The sequence below is a fragment of the Nannospalax galili genome, unplaced genomic scaffold (assembly GCF_000622305.1).
Source record: "Nannospalax galili isolate Female #2095 unplaced genomic scaffold, S.galili_v1.0 scaffold169, whole genome shotgun sequence".
NCBI classification, from domain to species: domain Eukaryota; kingdom Metazoa; phylum Chordata; class Mammalia; order Rodentia; family Spalacidae; genus Nannospalax; species Nannospalax galili.
The window spans coordinates 3,169,752-3,188,405 of record NW_008360327.1 but is presented as its reverse complement, the minus strand read 5'-3'; the positions used below and the strand labels follow the sequence as shown (position 1 = coordinate 3,188,405).

Below are 18,654 nucleotides of genomic sequence, written 5' to 3'. Positions count from 1 at the left end.
GATCTACGTTTCATTTTGGAATATATTGTTCCTTGCAGAAAGACTCATTGTTTTTGCTACTAACACTGAGATGTTGGCACATGCATCTCTAATCTGTATGTATCTGATTATTACTAGTCATAATCGGTTGTACTTGGATCCTTGGTGCCTGTGTATATCTATAAAGTCATCAGGTAGATTTCAAGGGTAATGTTTATCACTTCTACTAATTAGCATGATGTAAATTTCCATGCTTCCTCCTCAAATATAATACATTTTTAAGAATTCATTTATTGTGTGTGTGCGTGCGTGCGTGCGTGTGTGCGTGCGTGTGTGTGTGTGTGTGTATATCACACAGAACATCCCAAACCATCTTAGTCAACTATACACCCACTTCCCAGATGGCACCGTCCCATAGCCTCTCTCCCCCCACTAGAGCCCTTATACTCTGATATCCCTGGTACTGTCTGCTGTGTTGTCGGCACCCCCAGCCATTCCCCACTACTTGCCTTTCTGGTGAATCTAGTCAGCCTATCTAGAGGGCTTTGTTTTAGGAGGGTCAGCTGTTCCTCATTTAGCAGCAATCAGTTGTCAATATTCCTTAGATAAGATTGGGGTCTGCTGTTCATTTTCCCAGTTCTATGCTGGGTTACTATCTGGGAGTCCCTTTGGCCACCCTGGCCAACAACTCAAAAGAAGGTATCAAGTGTATCTTTTAATAGTTGATAGCAAGGTCAGAAGAGTCTTTGAAGAGGTGTCAGATACTGGTCACTTGGGGAAGCCTTTTCTATAAAGTTTTAGGTAAAGATGTGGAAGTGGGAATTTTGTTAGAGAAGAAACTCTTTAATACACTGATTTAATTAATAGATTTAATTAATACATACCAAAATATTAAATATTTATCTTAAAATAAGACAACATTGTATGACTTGAAGATTTTAGCCTTAAGAGTAGTTTTGCAGTAGAAACATACACAAAAATTCTTATTCTGATTTCATTTTCATATAGTGCCTTGAAGATAACATATTACTATGTTAAGGATAGTTGTTTTGAAAGTAGACTTTATTTTAAAGTAGTAGCACCTTTACCAGATCGCACAAATTCATATTTCTTCCTTCAAAATATTTTGGTTTTGTATTATGGATATTTAAAGGACTGTTGTGAATTACTGAATTTGCCTTCACCGAGGCAAATGTCTGATACCTGAAGTCACAGTTACTAATACCAGTAACGTGAGAATTGTTTCTAGATTATGTGATGATTTTCTTATGCAGCCATTGTTAAAGGGCCTAGTGTTTTTCCTTTCATTTCCCTTGAATTCTCTTAGTTTTCCAATGGTATTAAGAAGGATAAAGACTGTATCCTGTTTGAATTCTGGCATGAAATAGCTTTCAATCCACAACACTAATCCAGGCATTGCTGAAATGCTTTTTATTCAAGAGTAAAATCCTTTATCTGGACTATGCCATCTCTAATTTTCTATGTGTAGAATTTTCTTTTATCTATCAGAAAGTTGTTTCACTTGTGGCTTTTTGAAATGGGATAGAGAATAAAAAGGATCAAGTTGCAGAGGTAACAAGAAATTATTCCATTTGAGAAATTACTTGGACAGTGCCAGAAAACATTAATCATAGCTCTCTTACTGTTTTATTTCTGTGTAGTATTTCTCTTTAGTTGATGGCATTTAAAGGACATAATCCCCTCACTAAGGTAAATATATTTTCTAATAATCTGTCTTCAGTCTGCTTTCTCTCTAGTGTTTACTAATCCAGCATTCTGAAATATTATATATCTTATCATTTTAAGAATCTCATGATTAAAGCAATCTGGTTATTTGAGGCACAGCTGTATTGATGTGTATTTTATGTACATTATTAAAGCTGAAGTAACTTTAAAGCCTCAAATAAAATTTTAGTTTAGAATATATGATGAGAAATTAAAATACTGATTTAATATTGTGCATGAAGTCTTTTAAAGTTTAGAAGTTTAACTTTTCTTTTTATTCCTTTTTCTTATTGTTCCCTAGTCAGAAAAATGAGCCTAATCTCAGGGATGTGTACATATGTGTACAGCCATCATTTATTCTGAATTCATTAGCATTGTATTTGACAAGTGGCTAGAGGCAAATCTGTGTTATAGACTACAGTGACATGAATGGTGAATGAATTCAGTCATTAACACAATATCCATTCATTGCTTCCCAACAACAAAAAATGTTGCTCATATAAACTTAGTGATGGTAGTTCAACTGGGGAAAAGGGCTTTTATTTTAAAACAAGAACTTTTGGACCTACAAAATTTTATGCGAACAGGTTGAGTAAAAACAATTCAAGAACTAATTTTTTTTTTTTTGGTCTATTGCATCTGTCATTCTTTGCTGTTACATAGATTTTTAAAGCAAGGGTCTCTGAGTATAGGTATCTCTCAATTTATATAAGATTGTTGCATAAATGTATGTGAATTCATTGAAAATATATTATCTGTTTGTTAATAAAAAATGATACAGTAAATAATTTTGTTCCAAAGGTATCTTAAATTGATATTACTGATAAACTTTTGTTTTTATTACGACAAGGTGTGCTATGTTTTTGCCAAGGCTTTGCTATGTAACTGGCCTTGAATTTGTAATCCTCCTGCCTCAGCTGTTCTGAATCCTGGGACTGCAGATATTTGCTACCATGCCTGGCTCTTACTGATAATTTCCTTTTCTTTTTCTTCTTTTTCTTCCTTCCTTCCTTCCTTCCTTCCTTCCTTCCTTCCTTCCTTCCTTCCTTCCTTCCTTTCTTTCTTTCTTTCTTTCTTTCTTTCTTTTCTGACAGAGTTACTGTGTAGCCAAGGATGATGTTGAACTCCTGATCCTCTTGCTTCCACCTCCCAGTTCTGAGATTACATCACACCTAGCCTTCGTTTTCATTTTTAGTATACATTTGATTTTGCCTAATGGTACAGTTACATTAAAATTACAGGAAATATTGGCAAATAGGCGTCCTGCTATCTTCATATGTATACAATAGAAAATTATGGGAAAGTTACCTTAACGAAAGGTGATCTTCTAAAATAATTTTATTTTACTTAGCTTATACTGATTTCTTTCTGTCCTTTTAAGAATTATTTAAATAATGCAGTGAGGGGATAGTGAAAATTTTGTGGCCACATGTCAGAAAGTATAGTATCAACAATTCTACAAGTTTATTAAACATACAGTTATTAAACTGTTTTATAAAATTCTCATTATTCTCAAAATCCTCCTCAAAAATGGCACATGTACCTTTAATCATAGTACAGATAAGAAGTGTGTCAGTTTATCTAGAAGTTATATAAATTTATGAATTGTATATAATATAAAAACTTCTTTGTTTCTGTGCCCCTCCCTCCCTCCCTCCCTCCCTTCTTTGTCTTCTGTTCTTACCTCCTTTGAAGTTTAGGGAAGTTAGGAGTGGGTACCAGACTGGTCAAGCACTAAGTGTCGAATAGATGTTTTCATCGTTGTATTAGGTCACTACAGTGTAATAGAGAATGGTTCGCCAAGAAGTGTGTTCTTATTTCTATTAGAATTTTCAAGATTTGGGAAGAATGGTATCAAATTGATGTTTTTATTTTATTGCATTTTCCTTATATCCTTTACACATCTGTGCATCTGAAGTGTAACTAACCTAGATCAAATAAAACTTTTGAAAAAGAAATGTTTCTTGTTACTCTATTGAGGACAGTATTGTAATATTAGTTATTTAGTAGCAGTTAACTAATTAATTGGGACTAGCCTGGGTCAAGAAATCTGCTTTTTACAATAAAGTAGCAGTATTAGTTTATAGTTAGAATAACAGTCAGATTTTTACTTGACATTTTTGAATGTTTCAGTTTTGAAATTGGTATAATTGAAAAAGGAAATAAAATAGCACAGTGGACATAAAAGTTCATCTGTTCCTTTAAACTGTATTCTGTATTCCTTATCTTGTTAAAAATCAAGGAATTTGGGGAAATGGCAAAATGTATACCATGAGTATCTGAAAGAGAAACCAAAAGACTGAACAAACAAATCTTTAGCAAGGCACATAGATCTGGAGATGAGGCAAAACTAGTATCTTATATTTGTGCTCTTCAGTGTATGTGGGACAGATTTTCTAGTTTTATTTTCTGTAGATCTGAGTTCTTAAAGCAATAGGTTGTGGGTGGTGGCCTCTTCGATCTACATTTCTAGGTTCCCTTAGATATCCTGGTAAATGAGACTGAGTTCTCTTTTGAATTAACTTCTTTTGATTCAGAGCTTTCTTTTCTCTGTAGCTAATGCTGAAGTGTCATGTTGTCACTTTCTTTTGGTCAACTTTTTAAGTATTCTGAATCTCTCAGGAGCATTTCTTTCACCTCTTTGATCCTTTAAGAGTGACAAAAGAAGAGCTGGGTGTGGTGGCACAGGCCTTTAATCCCAGCACTCAGGAGGAAGAGGCACGTGGATCTCTGTGAGTTCAAGGCCAGCTGGGGGCTATAGGAAGACCCTGTCTCAAAAAGACCAAAAAATAAAAGAATGACAAATGAACTCTTTGTCAATCATAGATAACTGTTCTATGGGAACAAAATGACCTACCATTTATCAGAATGATGAAAGGACAAAGTAATTCCTAAAACCGTCCATGGTGGGAACTTTATAAAGTTTAAATTCTTAATAATTAAGATGACAAAGTAATTCCTAAAACCGTCCATGGTGGGAACTTTATAAAGTTTAAATTCTTAATAATTAAGATGACAAAGTAATTCCTAAAACCGTCCATGGTGGGAACTTTATAAAGTTTAAATTCTTAATAATTAAGATGAATACAACTGGCCGTGGTGGCATGCACCTTTAATCCCAGCACTCGGGAGGCAGAGGCAGGTGGATCTCTGAGTTCAAGGCCAGCCTGGTATACATAGTGAGTTCCAGGATGGCTGGGGCTACAGGGAGACCCTGTCTCAAAAAGACCAAAAAAAAAAAGATGAGTACAGTGAAAAATGTAGACACTGAGTCATTTTGTTTTTAAAATGGCTTAATTCCTCAACATAAAATGCAGTACATGTCACATTGAAATTCTGTTTAGCCCTTTTTTGACTTTTTATTAGAATAGCTTTATGGTGCGGTTCTAAGAAGACAGCAAGCAATTTATGCACACAGCTCTTGGTATTTAAGGTTTGTTTTTCTGGATCTAACACTTTTCCATATTGATTTTTGTCTTCTGTTGATGTAAATCTCTTCTGAGATGCTTTCTCTGCTTTCTAATTTGTTCAAACAGCTCTGTACATATTTTGTTTCTTTGATAGTAATCAAAAGGCAGACTAAGTATCCCTTAAGTATTTTTGCCATTTACACTTACAAATTTTTACTTTGGTATTCTAGTATGTAATAAAACCAGTGTTTTTAAAAGTATGTTCTAGGCCAGGAATGGTGGCCCATGCCTTTAATCCCAGCACTTAGGAGGCAGAGGCAGGTGGATCTCTGTGAGACTGAGACTAGCCTGGTTTGCATAGCCAGTTTCTGGGCAATGAGGGGCTACAGGGAGACCCTGTCTCAAAAACCAAAAAAGAAAAAGTAGATTCTACTAAAATGCAATTTTCTTTCTGCATCTCTTGATGTTTTCTACTTTCCCTTAGTCCCTCATGCCCTTAGTCACTGTGCATGTTTGCACACACCTATTTAACTTTATGAGGTTCTTTGGCTAGGTGATTTCTAAGAGCCCCTCTAGCACTTTTCAGACTAGCACTTTTTGCGTCTCATTACCTGGATTGAGGCTGTGTATGATATCTGTCCCTCCACTTTTCTCCTGCTGTTTTTTGTTGTTGTTGGTGGTGGTTGTGGTGGTGGTACTGGTGGTGGTAGTAGTGGTGGTGGTGTGTGTATGTACTGGGTATTGAACTCAGGTCCTTTTGCATGATAGTCAGGCACTCTACAACTAAGCTATACCCTCAGCCTTGAGTTGATGGTCTTAAATAAAGGGAAGTTGGTGGATTTTTTTATTTTAAGATTTTCTTCTTTTGTGATTGCAACAAATTACAAAATGCTTAAAAATTTTCAATTAACTAGGCGTGGTGATGCCTGTTTGTAATCCTGGCACTGGAGAGGAGGATCCTCTGTCCCTCACCTAAAAAAATCAACAAGAGCCGGGCATGGTGGCGCACGCCTTTAATCCCAGCACTCGGGAGGCAGAGGCAGGTAGATTTGTGAGTTCTATCACAGTGAAAGATTTATCGTCCTCTTTTTTTTTTTTTTTTTTTTTTTTTTTAAAAAAAAAAAAAAAAAAAAAAAAAAAAAAAAATCAACAAGGAAAACAGCACATGGATAAACTACAGATTGATATTATTAACTAATTGTGTTAGATTTACCTTTATAAGAGATGCTTTAATTATTGTAGAAAAATTTGCAAATTATTAATAGGTTAGTTTTTAAGTGTGTTATGGGTCTCAGCAAATGGGAGGATATAGTTTGGATAACTATTGTAGCATGGAATACGCTTTTATGTTGATGACTGAATATTTTTTTATTTGTTTATCACTTTTTATCTTGTGTGTATTAGGCCTGCATGTATGTAAGTACACCCATGTCGTGTAGTCCTCAGAGGTCAGAAGAGGGTGTTGGATCCCCTGAAACTGGAGTTATGGACAGTTGTTAGCTGCCAAGTTGGTGCTGGGAATTGAACCTGGGTCCTCTACAAGAACAGCCAGTGCTCTTAACTGCTGAGCCAACTCTCCAGCTCCCTGAATCTTAAATTTTTAGTGTTTCCATGAATACCTACCTGAAATGACTATTTTGATGTTCTTGAAAATTAAAAGAGCTTATCAGTAGCAATTTGGTTGCCCTAACAGCTTATAGGAATAATCAAGCGAGAGCAGAGATAACATCCCTGTATGTTCTGTGCAGTAATGAATTGACAGTGTTAGGTCTTTCTGTTAACATGCTGAGTTTTCCTAGCTGCTCAATGGTCTGATTTTTTTTCTTTAAAGAGATGTTTTGAGAAAAAAGGCATGTAAAGGATGGTTCTGTGGGTTAGGGCACTTACCACCAGGCCTGACCTGAGTTTGATCCTCAGAACCTACATGGTGGAAGGAGAGAACTGACTCTAGCAAATTATCCTTTCACCTGCCCTCCACATGTGCACCATGGCACATACACAAATACACACATATACCCTCCCACACTCACACATTCATATGTACACACAGTAAATGTTAGAAAAAATAGTCAATAAAAAAAATCTAAAAAAATTAAATAGCAGACAATCATTATAAAGTCTCACATATTTCACAGTTCTGTGCAGCAAGAATTACACTTTAAAACACTATCACTAATTTTCACCACCATTTAGCTAATACCATGTACTGATACAGAGCTCTTAACCCTTATGCAGGTGCTTTAAACTTACTTAGTCTTGGTTTGCTAATGACAGGCATGAGATGACTTTGGAACATAGCATCCTTAATTTTGGTTTCTCATGGAAAGACCAAGCTGGAAAGACTACTTTACTTTATTAAAGTTTGTACTGACTTGTCATTGTTCAAGTAAGGTGGAAATGAAAAACGACAGTGATCATTATTTTAACTGCAAAATATGAAAATATTGTTCTCTTTGTTTATGATAAATGCTAAATTTAAGCTAAGTTATAAGGTGTGCTGTTTGGAAATATGGAAGATACAAGAATGAAGCCAGATAACAAGCTTATGCTTGTATTTTCTACTGATGAAGACTTTCAGACAAGTTATTTCCATGGGTAGGTGATGTCACTCTGCATGTATACATACAGTTATACTTATTTGCATGATTATACATGTAGGAGTAGTACAATTTTGACTTGACTGTTGACCTGTTTCCTCAAGGGGGGAGGTAGGGAGTATGTGGGTAACAGCTTTGAGTGGTATTAGTGATGTAATTTTTAAAATAATTTAGTAAATAATTCATTGCAAACACCCGAAGAAATCCACAAAACTTTCCCAGTAGAACATAGGGGGCTGGATGTAGTGCACACCTTTAATCCCAGCCCTTGGGAAGCAGAGGCAGGTGGATCTCTGGGAAATCAAGGCCAGCCCAGTTTACATAGCAAGTTCCTGGCCAGCTGGGGCTATAGGGAAACCCTGTCTTAAATAATAACACCCCCCCCAAAAAAAAGAGAGAGAGAGAAAGAACATGTGGTCAAATAGTCAACATTGTACTTGGCCTTCGTACTTTCTATACCTAAGTATTTGAACATCACACAGTATCTTGATTCCACAATAGTCATATTGAACTCTGACGAAAACTTCATAGAATGATGCAGTTTTCTTTTCTTTTTTAGAAAAGAAAAACCTTAAACATGAACAAATTTTTCTGTTTGAACTAAAATCCATTACCAGCTTTTAAATTTTTATGGGTCGTTGATGAACTGGAAATTATTTTAAGTAGTCAACTAAAATTGCCTTGATCGTCAGAATTTCATATTGTGAAATATCTGTTCTTTCTACAGTGGCATCTGACAACTCATTTGCTTCTATGTTTGATCATTTTTTTAATTTAAAAAATGTTGCCACATAAGCTATGGTTTAGTTTAAGGGACAAATACCCCATGTGTGTTCCCTACTTTGTTCAGTGACAGTTTACACAATGGATGTACATATTGAAACAATAAGCCTTCATTGTGTGATTTTTTTTAATTCATTGAAACACATGTTCATAGTCAAGAGTTTCATAAAATAGGTGTTTTAATATTCATTTGTTGGATGATACTAAAAATCCATATGGAAATAAATGGTTTGCTTGTACTTCATAAATAGCTGTTAGAAAGGACACAGCATTCCTTGCAGCTTTGTAATGGAGGGAGTAGAGAGATTTTCTGAATGAAACTTTATTTTTACTTTTGCTACCATGTTAGGAAAAGGGTAGCAATACCATTATAAAGCATGTATCTGTTCTGTAAGCATGAATATTGGGCTATTTTAGCATGAATTGCTGTAGTATAGTGACTTTGGTACTCACAGTTAGGGTAATTTGGGATTGGGAGGATGTTCTTATTTTTCCAATAAGAATGTTCATAGCTTCCTTTAAGATCACTCATAAGATTGCTCTCATTTGCTTGGGATGTGAGCCTGTCCTTCGCAGGGAAAAGAAATGTAAATATCCCTATTCCTTCTAAGATACTCAAAGCCAAATCCAGAAAATGGGTTTTGTGGTCCTGTCTTTTTGTAGAATGTTGTAAAGTGTGTTACATCCCTGTTTTTGTAAAAGGACTTCACTGATAAGTTAGTTAGGGAGAGCTCTAGTGTTGACCTCATTAGTAAGTAGGAAGATGGACATTGGATTTTCTTCTCCAAATGTACTAGGAAATTTTAGTTATTAAAAGAACTAGATTCCTTTTTCTAAAGGCATTAAATTAGATTTCAACAGTTTACTTCAGATCCCCCCCATACACACTTTCTTTGAGGAATCATCACCTTTTCTTAATCTGTGTTCTTTAGAAATAATTCAGTGTAACATTGTTCAGTTTAGTCTTGTCTTCTGTTCTTCATAGTAAGTAATACCCTTTTCCTCTTTCCAAAACATATCCCTCATCTTTGAAAACTTGGGTCATCTTTTCTACTTTAGCATCATGTTCAAAATACTAGATATACAAAGTGAAGCTCTAGTCAGATGCAATAATAAGGTTAAGGCAGCTGACCTTTGGAGGGCTCTTGCTTAGTTTGAGAGGTATTTCTCACCCCACAAGTTAGATACAAGTATACATTTTCTTTCCTCCCTAGATGGACCTCCAGTTGTAGCTCATTATGATATGTCTGACACCAGCTCTGACCCAGAAGTGGTAAATGTGGACAATTTATTGGCGGCAGCAGTAGTTCAAGAGCACAGTAATTCAGTAGGCGGCCAGAACACAGGAGCTACCTGGAGGACCAGCGAGCTTCTAGAGGAGCTGAATGCAGAGGCAGGTTGGTTTCCCCTACCCCTTTCTCTAATGATGTAATATGCATGTATCCTACCAGCCATCTCTCCTGGTAGTAGACCCTGCTAAGGAGAGCAGGCCATATGTACCCCAGCAATTCATCACTGAATGATTGTGTCTCTCTAGGCTGCCCTTTGTAACTAAAAAGAGTTGAGTGACATGTCATTTTATTTCTTAATCAGAAGGAAGCAAAAATAAGAACAAAATGTAAGTTTTAGGCATTAGTAGATTTCAGAAGATATATTTCTTGGGTTGAAAGTGCCCAGTTTATGAAAAAGCAGCCAAGATGTCCTCATATTCTTTGGCCAGTTCTTTCCCTGCATTACCTTTCAGTAGCCACCTTGAAGCTTGGATAGGGGCCATGGATGTGGTGCTTCCTCATCTGCAGCACTGCCCTTGCTTCTTCTGCAGCTCCCTGTTAATCCCTCCCCAATTAAGTTCTCTTTCCCTTTTCTTTCACTTTCTACCTCCATTATCTCAGGGAGAATCTCCTTCTCTGTCTCAAATTATCTCGGATCTCTGATACTCTTGGGTGATATTTACCTACAAAGAACCTCATTGCTGTTACCTTTAAGAACTTACCATGACTCCAGCTTTCTTTCAGCTTCTTCCTCAAATATTCTTTCCAGTTTGAACCTTTTTTTTAAAGGACTAGTACTAAAGATAAAAGGGGGAGGAAATAAAGAAATAGATTTTTATGTAGTATATATTTTTGTTGTTTTTGAAGGATTTTGTCCATTGGTTGTAGGCACTGGTATAGTACTTTAATCCTTAAAGTATTACTTTTATGGAAAGTGAGTTTTATATTACCAAACAAAGTTATACTTTAGTTTTCTGCATTAAAATACAGTACCAGTGATTGTTGTCCTGAATTCCTTATTTCATAGTCTTTGATTAGCACCAAAGAAAAATAACTTACTGACCTTCTAATTAATTTATTGCAGCTAGTTTGGAAGCTGGGTTTATTTTCAACTTTTTTTTTTTTAATTGTTAATTGTCCGTTTGACCTTGGATCAGTTGCTTTTCTTCTGCTTTGTTTTGTTTTGTTTGTATAAATACATATTTGTCCAACAAGGGTCTTTAAAGGATTTATTAGTATTCTACATCAGTACTCTGAAAAGAAGTAATAATACTTTATATCAAAGACAGTATTGACCATATTTTTGCTTTGTGATTTAGTTTGTTCTGTGGTTTCTCTTTTTTTTTTTTTTCAATTCCATCTCCAAAGAAGTAGTCCATTTACTTTCAGTTTACTTTCCTATTTCCCTGATCTTGTTACTGTAGATGGGCCCCACTTTCTAGTGGATTCTTAGGCATAAAAATGAACAATTCCTAACATGTTATTCTTAATATAGAGAATTCTTACTGGTAGGTGGACTCATAAAGAATGGTTAATACTTGTATTTGATCTCCAGAAAACCCAGCAATTTCTGTTAAGGAAAACATTTGTACTGTCGATTTACATTTGCAATTTCTATCAGGGATAGCATTTATTATTTATGGGAGATTTGTTCCAGAACCTCTGTGGATTTGAAAAAAAGAAAAAAAATCCACAAGGGACAGGGCCTGTATCTCAATACTTGGGAAGCTGCAATAGAATCACTGTGAGTTCAAGGCCAATGTTGTTTACAGAGTAAGCTCAGGTTAGCCTAGGCTAAAGAGATCCTGGCTCACAAAACCAAAACCAAGTCCACAGGGATGCATGCATCCTTTATATTAAATGATAGAGTATTTGCATATAACTTATGTGCATCTTCCCTGTACTTTAGATCACCACTAGACTACTTACAATGTTTCGTTAATAGTTTTTCTATGTATTATTTAGGGAATGGTGACCAAAAAAGTCTGTGCATGTTCAGTTCACGTTTTTTCCTCTTAATAGTTTCCATTCATAGATGATGGACTCTGGATGTGGAGCCCATAAATTTGGAGAGCTTGCTGTAATTTTTAGCTTGTTTATTTAAAATATCACATTGTATACCTGCCATCATTCTTTTTAAGAAAGAAAACATGGTGAAAGTTTGTGAGGAGGGAAATGCCAGTGGCTCCAACTCTATCTTGCCTTTTCTTTTTCCCTCAAAGCTGTCTTGAATCTGGTGTTTAATGTTTGACATTTCTGTGTATTTCTTTATGTACTTAATTTTTTATGTACCCATAAACAAGTATGTTTTAGAATTAATTGGTGTCACATGACAGGTAATCATTCACAATTTTTGTTTTTTAGTTCAGCATTTTGTGAGCTTTGTGTCTATATGAGCATATCACAACTTACTCTCCTGTGGAATGTTTAGGGTGCTATTTTAAATGATGCTGCTGTTAATACTTTTTGTATGTGTCTCTTGGTATATATGTATATAATTTCTTTAGGCTATATACATAGAGTATTTGTGCATATTGGGCTATAAATTATGGTAGATTATGCTTTAAGATATAACCATACTATCCAGTAGCTCTCATGACATTTATTTATTCTCTTTCAAGGTCATTTCTTCTAAATCTGACAATGGATATGTGAATAATAAACAAAATTGAGTATTATGATTCATAGTGGGAATCTGTCTTATGACTCTAAATATTATAGTGTTTAACAAAATAATAGAATTTATGTGTAATTGTCAGTTTAGTTTTGGCACTCTCTCTGTTATTGAGCTTTTTAATGTAAGCTAAGTATTTAATGATTAATCTAGTCCTCCCTGTTTTTACAAAACAAAAGCCTAGTCGCAGAACAGACTCTGCTTAATAGCATAATCTCAGCTCGGGTCCATAGCCCTAATGTGTTTAGGGTACTTTAAGTAACCATTGGAGGTAGAATACTATCCTAATTTGCTTCTCTTTTGCTGTAATAGACATCATGATCAAAAGCAACTTGGGGAGGAACTGGCTCATTTCATCTTACAGTTCCCAGGTACTCCATTACTGAGGGAGATCAGGGCAGAAACACAAGGTAGGAACTAAAGCAGAAGCCACAGAGGTACACTGCTTACTGACTTGCTTCCCCCAACTTGTTCGGCTACCATTATACATCCCAGGTTACCTGCCTAGGAATGGTACTGCCCCCAGAGGACTGGGCCCTCCCACATAAACTGACAGTTAAGAAAATGCTTCATGGATAATGACTACAGGCCATTCTGGGAAATTCTTCAGTTTAGAGTCCCTCTCCCCAGGTAACTCTGGTTTGTGTCAAGTTGACAAAAACTAACCAGTATAAATAGCCTGTTTTTTTGTTTGTTTGTTTGTTTATTTGTTTTCAAAGCAATTTAATGCCTTGATGCCTGAATTGTAGTATAGGGAACTTTTGAACCAGCAACTATTCAGAAACTGTGGCCATAGGTAAATTATGTAAAACTTTGGCTTTCCCTATCTAGATAAAATCAGTATCTGCCTCCCCCAAAGTTATTGTTACTATTAAGTGAAGTAACATACAGTGTTCTTGTACAGGGTACAGCACACAATAAAGAATGTTTACCAGCATCATGCTAGTAATAATAATGCTGAGGTAGATGGAGGAGGAAGTGAATTATGGGTCAGTCTGTGGGTTTCTGATTTACTGTGCTGCTGTGAAGTTGCTCTTGTTATAGTATTTCATCAGCCTTGCCTGAGAACAGAAGTTACCCAGGGTACTTATTAATTTAGACTCCTCGATTTCTCTCTGGGGATTCTAGTTGTCGATTTGTAGTGGGATTTGGGAGTCAGCCTCTCTCAATATCTTCCTCTCTCATACCCTTCCTTCCTCCCTCACCTCTCTTGTTTTTCTAGTATAAACGGATAGCCCAGACTGGCCTGGAATGTACCATGTAGCCCAGGCTGACCTTGAACTTGAAACTCTCCTGGCTCAGCTTCCCACCTGCTGTGACTAGAGGTGTGCACCACCATCCCTAGTTGGGAATCTTCTTTTTAATGATAAGACCTAGCTAATTCTTGTTTCAGAAGGTTTGGGAAATTGTACCTATATATCTGAAAATGACTTTACTTTTGCTAATTGCTGGTAATTTTCTCACGATAAACAAAATTTTAGAACCCAGCATGATGACTCATGCCTTTAGTCCTAGTTTTCCTCCTAGTACTTGCTAGGTTGAGACAGGAGGGGATTTCTATTGCTGTGAGTGTGAGGCCAGCCTTGAACTATATAGTGAGTTTCAGGCCAGCCTGGGCTACAGAGTGAGACCTTATCTCAAAAAAACAAAAAACAATAAAAAAAACCCAGCTGAAGTGATAGCTCAGTGGTTAAGAGCACTTGGTTGCTCTTGCAGAGGATCTGAGTTCAGTTCCTAGCACTCACATCAGGCATCTCACAGCTACCTAGAACCCAGCTCCAGGGATCTGATGACCTCTTTGGACTCTTTGGTCACCAGTTCTTAAATGTGCATGCACTTGCAGTCACATAAAATAAAATAAATCCTAAAAACTATAAAAAACTCAAACCAACAGCAAAATTATATTTGGGGGTAAAAGAAGCAGAAGTCCGAGATGCTCAGACTTGGATATGGGCTTATAATTACAATAGATTGAATTTACTTAGATGTTTTTCTGGGAAATTACAAATTCTAACTTTTTCCCATCAGCTTACTGTCAAGATTGAAGGCTATGGGCAGGTTCTGCCATCCTTACAAAAAAGATAGGATGATAGCCTTGATCTGCCTGTAGCAGAAGCACAGTATCAGTGCAGAGGAAACAAGAGCAGGTTCCCATTCCTAACGCAGAACTTTTTATTGTCTGACTAGAAGACCAGAGACAGCCAGCCAGATATATGGAGGATCAGGCTTGCCATTCCTCCTTCCTTACCTGCTTCCCCATTCTCTCTACATAGTAGTTTGGTTTTTTCCCTCCCCTTTCCCACATTTTAAGTCTGTTTCATGTTTTGTTGTTGGCAGAACTAAGCAGATAAAGTATTAATTTCCATGTTTTAAAAACTAAAAGCGAGGACTTAAGATTTGGAATCTTTTCTTACACTATCTGTTTAATTCATAATACTTTCGTTCAGTGGGCTCAGGTCTAGCTTTTACCCAGTAGGTTTCCAGCTTTTAAAACAACAACCACAACAACAACAAAAACTGCATGATTTCTTTGGAAGACAAAAAGAAACGGTTAATGGTAAGGTAGGTACTACTTTCATCACAATGCTGCTGCTGCCCCCTGCTCCCACCCCCCTTGGTAACTTGTTCCTGACTGATATATATGTCTGTGGTGGGAGAACAAAATTTTAGAATCTGAATGAAATTATCTTTTTAAAGATCTGTATGGGGGTGATGATATGGCTCAGTGGGTGAAAGCACTTGTTGTCAAGTCTTCCAGCCCTGGAACCCATGTGATGGAAGGAGAGAACTGACTACTCCAAGTTATCCTCTTACCTCCTCAGGTTGTGCTAAGTGCTCAAGCACACATACATATAAATAAAGTTGGAAAAAACTTTTTAAAAAAAGATCTAGACCTCCCTCTGCTTCCTTGGGCCTGCAGGACTCACAGCAGGCCTCTCTCCTCTCTGGGGTAAGTCCATTGCACCCTCCGTGCCTTGACTCCCCCAGCTCCATTCACCCTCCCATCTTCCCCGCCGTTCTCTCCTCCGAGTTTGGGCCCTGCCCCATTCCTTGTCTTGGGGACCCAGTCACCTGGGGAACCAATACTGCCCCCTGATCCTTTTCATCCAGATCAACATAGTGCCTTCTCTGGGCCTCAGGAGCTCTACCTCTGGGCCTGGCCCCACCCTCACCTCCCTCTGCTTCCCTGGGCCTGCAGGACCCCCAGCAGGCCTCTCCTACCCACAGGCCTCTCTCTGGGGTAAGTCCATTGTGCCCTCCACGCCTTGACTCCCCCAGCCTCATTCACCCTCCCATCTCCCATGGGTCTCCTCCTAGCCTGGGTCCTGTCCCATTCCTTATCTTGGAACTCCAGACACCACTGCTTCCTAATCCTTTGCATCAAGACCAACAGAGTGACTTCTCTAGGCCCCAGGAGCACTGCTTCTGGGCCTGGCCCCACCCTCAACTCCCTCTGCTTCCCTGGGCCTGCACCACCCACCTGCCTCTTTCTGGGAGGCTGGGGCTGACCTTTCCTCTTCTTGATCCTTTGCATCCAGACCAACCCAGTCCCTCAGTGCAGTCCCCAGGAGGCCTTGGGGCCTCTTCCCGCACCATCTGCCTTTGCATCTCTTGGTGGCAAGGCCACCACCTACCCTAGACCAGAATCTTTCCTGAGCCAGGCTCCCGGGCCAGTCCAACCCCCAAGTTCCTGAGGCCAAAATCATTCCTGGAGGGATCCAGACCTAAGGAGAAAGCCAGAAAACATCTGACCCCCACTTGAATTGGGCCTCTGTGGGAACTCCTGAAGACAAAAGCAATCCCGCCACTCCACTATAAAATCAAAAGAGAGAACGGGAAGCTTAGATGAACCAGCTTTTCATGGCCAAAAACTAAACCACAAAGACACATAAAGTTCACAAAAAGAAGCAGACCTAAACTTGAAGGCCTGAGGCTCACACAAGAATCAGAAACTACAAAAGAAATTCATATGTCAAAATCACGGAGAAAAAATAATAACATGAAAAACCAAAATAACATATCCCTACCAAATACCAATAGTCCTCTAGAGGAGTACAATGAGAACCCCCTAGAGATAATGTAGAACATGGAACTCAAAAGAAAAATTATAAACATGATAAAAGAATTCAGTGAATTTAAAGGGCACAAGACTATCAAGACTGGAAGATAAAGTGGACGAACTAGAACACACAAGCAAAGATTATGAAAATTTTAAGAAATCACAAGAATGGAATATGCAGGAATTGTGTGACACCATAAAGAGACCAAACTTACAAATCATAGGCATACAGGAAGGAGAAGAATCCCAAGATAATGGCATGGACCAGGTCTTCAACAGAACTGTGGAAGAAAATTTCCCAAAATTAAAGACATGCCCATATGAATACAAGAAGCATATACAACACCAAATAGACAGGACCAGAACAGAAACGCTCCATGGCATCATAGTAAAAGCACTACACGTACAAAACAAAGACAAAATTCTGAAAGCTGCAAAAGAGAAACAAGTCACATATAAAGGAAAACCCATTAGGATTACAGCTGACATTTCAGTGCAAACTATGAAAGCCAGAAGAGCCTGGACCAAAGTATTCCCAGTTTTAAATGACCAAAAATGCCAACCCAGACTACTACCCAGCCAAAATGTCTATTATAGTTGAAGGGGAAAGAAAAATCTTCTGTGACATAAATAGGCTGAAGGAACTCATTCCACAAAACCAGCCCTTCACAGAGAGTTCTGGAAGCAATACAAAGAGCTGAAGAAAGGATTGACTATACCCAAGGGATTGTGGAAAGCATTCCAATGAAGGTATAACTGTGGAAAGGTACAGTTATATCAAGAATGTAAACAAATAAAAATGACAGGATTCAATGCCCATCTTTCATTAATAACTTTAAATATTAATGGACTGAACTCCCCAGTCAAAAGACACAGACTATTGAATGGATTAATAAACAAAACCAATATTTTGGTTGTCTGAAAGAAACTCATCTCACTTTCAAGGACAGGCACTACCTTAAGGTGAAAGGATGGGAAAAAAATATACCAAGCAAATGGCACCAAGAAAAAACCAGGCATTGCAATTCTAATATCTGACAAAATAGACTTCAAAACTAAAACTAATCAGAAGAGATAAAGAGGGCCACTTTGTTCTGCTCAAAGGAACAATAAACCAAGAAGATATTACAATCATGAATATATATTCTCCAAATTCTGGTGCACCCAACTTCATAAAAACAGTACTACAGGACTTTAAGACCCAGATTAATCCCAACTCATTAATAGTAGGGGACTTCAGTACCCCACTATCTCCATTAGATAGGTCAACAGGAGAGAGAAGTAACAGAGAGATATCTGAATTAAACAATACCATATATCAAATGGACTTAACAGACATCTACCAAGTATTCCACCCAAGCACCAAAGGACATACTTTCTACTCAGCACCCCATGGAACCTTCTCCAAAATCGACCATATACTGGGGCACAAAACAAACCCCCCAAAATACAAAAAGACTGAAATGATTCCATGCATTCTATCAGATCACAATGCAATAAAGCTTACAATCAACACCAGAAGAAGCTCTAACTAATCACCACATGAACACATGTAGATTAAACAACACACTCCTGAATGATGAATGGGTCAAAAGAGAAAGTAGTCCTGGAATTAAATGAAAAGGACAATACAACATGAAAAAACCTCTGGGACACACTGAAAGCAGTCCTAAGAGGGAAGCTTATAGCTCTAAGTGCCTACATCAAAAAATCAGAAAGAACACAAATAAATGACTTAACACTGCAACTCAACACACTTGAAAAGCAACAGCAAACAAAACCCAAACCCTGCAGACAAGAAGAAATAACAAAAATCAGGGCAGAAATTAATGAAATTGAAACAAAGAAAACAATAGAAAGAATCAACAATTCCAAGAGCTGGTTCTTTGAAAAGATAAACAAGATTGACAGATCACTAGCCCAGTTAACTGAAAGAAAGAAAGAGCACCTCTAAATCAACAAAATCAAAGATGAGAGGGGAAACATCACAACAGACACCAAAAAGATCCAGAACATTATAAGGGAATAATTCAAAACCCTATATGCTACTAAATTTGAAACCCTAAAAGAAAGGGACGGATATCTAAAGGCATGGGAACCACCAAAACTAAACCAAGAAGAGATCAACACCTTAAACAGACCCATAACGCGAAAA

The 18,654-nt window shown here is 37.4% G+C and overlaps 1 protein-coding gene across 5 annotated transcripts in view; it reads left to right on the top strand.

Moving 5' to 3' along the window:
* CUNH18orf25 (chromosome unknown C18orf25 homolog) overlaps positions 1-18,654 on the top strand; it is a 104,429-nt gene that overhangs the window by 63,782 nt on the left and 21,993 nt on the right. For 3 of the 5 annotated variants that reach the window (XM_017796307.2, XM_029560106.1, XM_008825908.2), the window contains exon 3: positions 9,709-9,891. The exons of the other annotated variants lie outside the window; for them this stretch is intronic. In XM_017796307.2, coding sequence (XP_017651796.2) covers positions 9,709-9,891 — 183 coding nt within the window. The remainder of the gene's footprint in view (positions 1-9,708; positions 9,892-18,654) is intronic. 5 annotated transcript variants of the gene reach the window in all.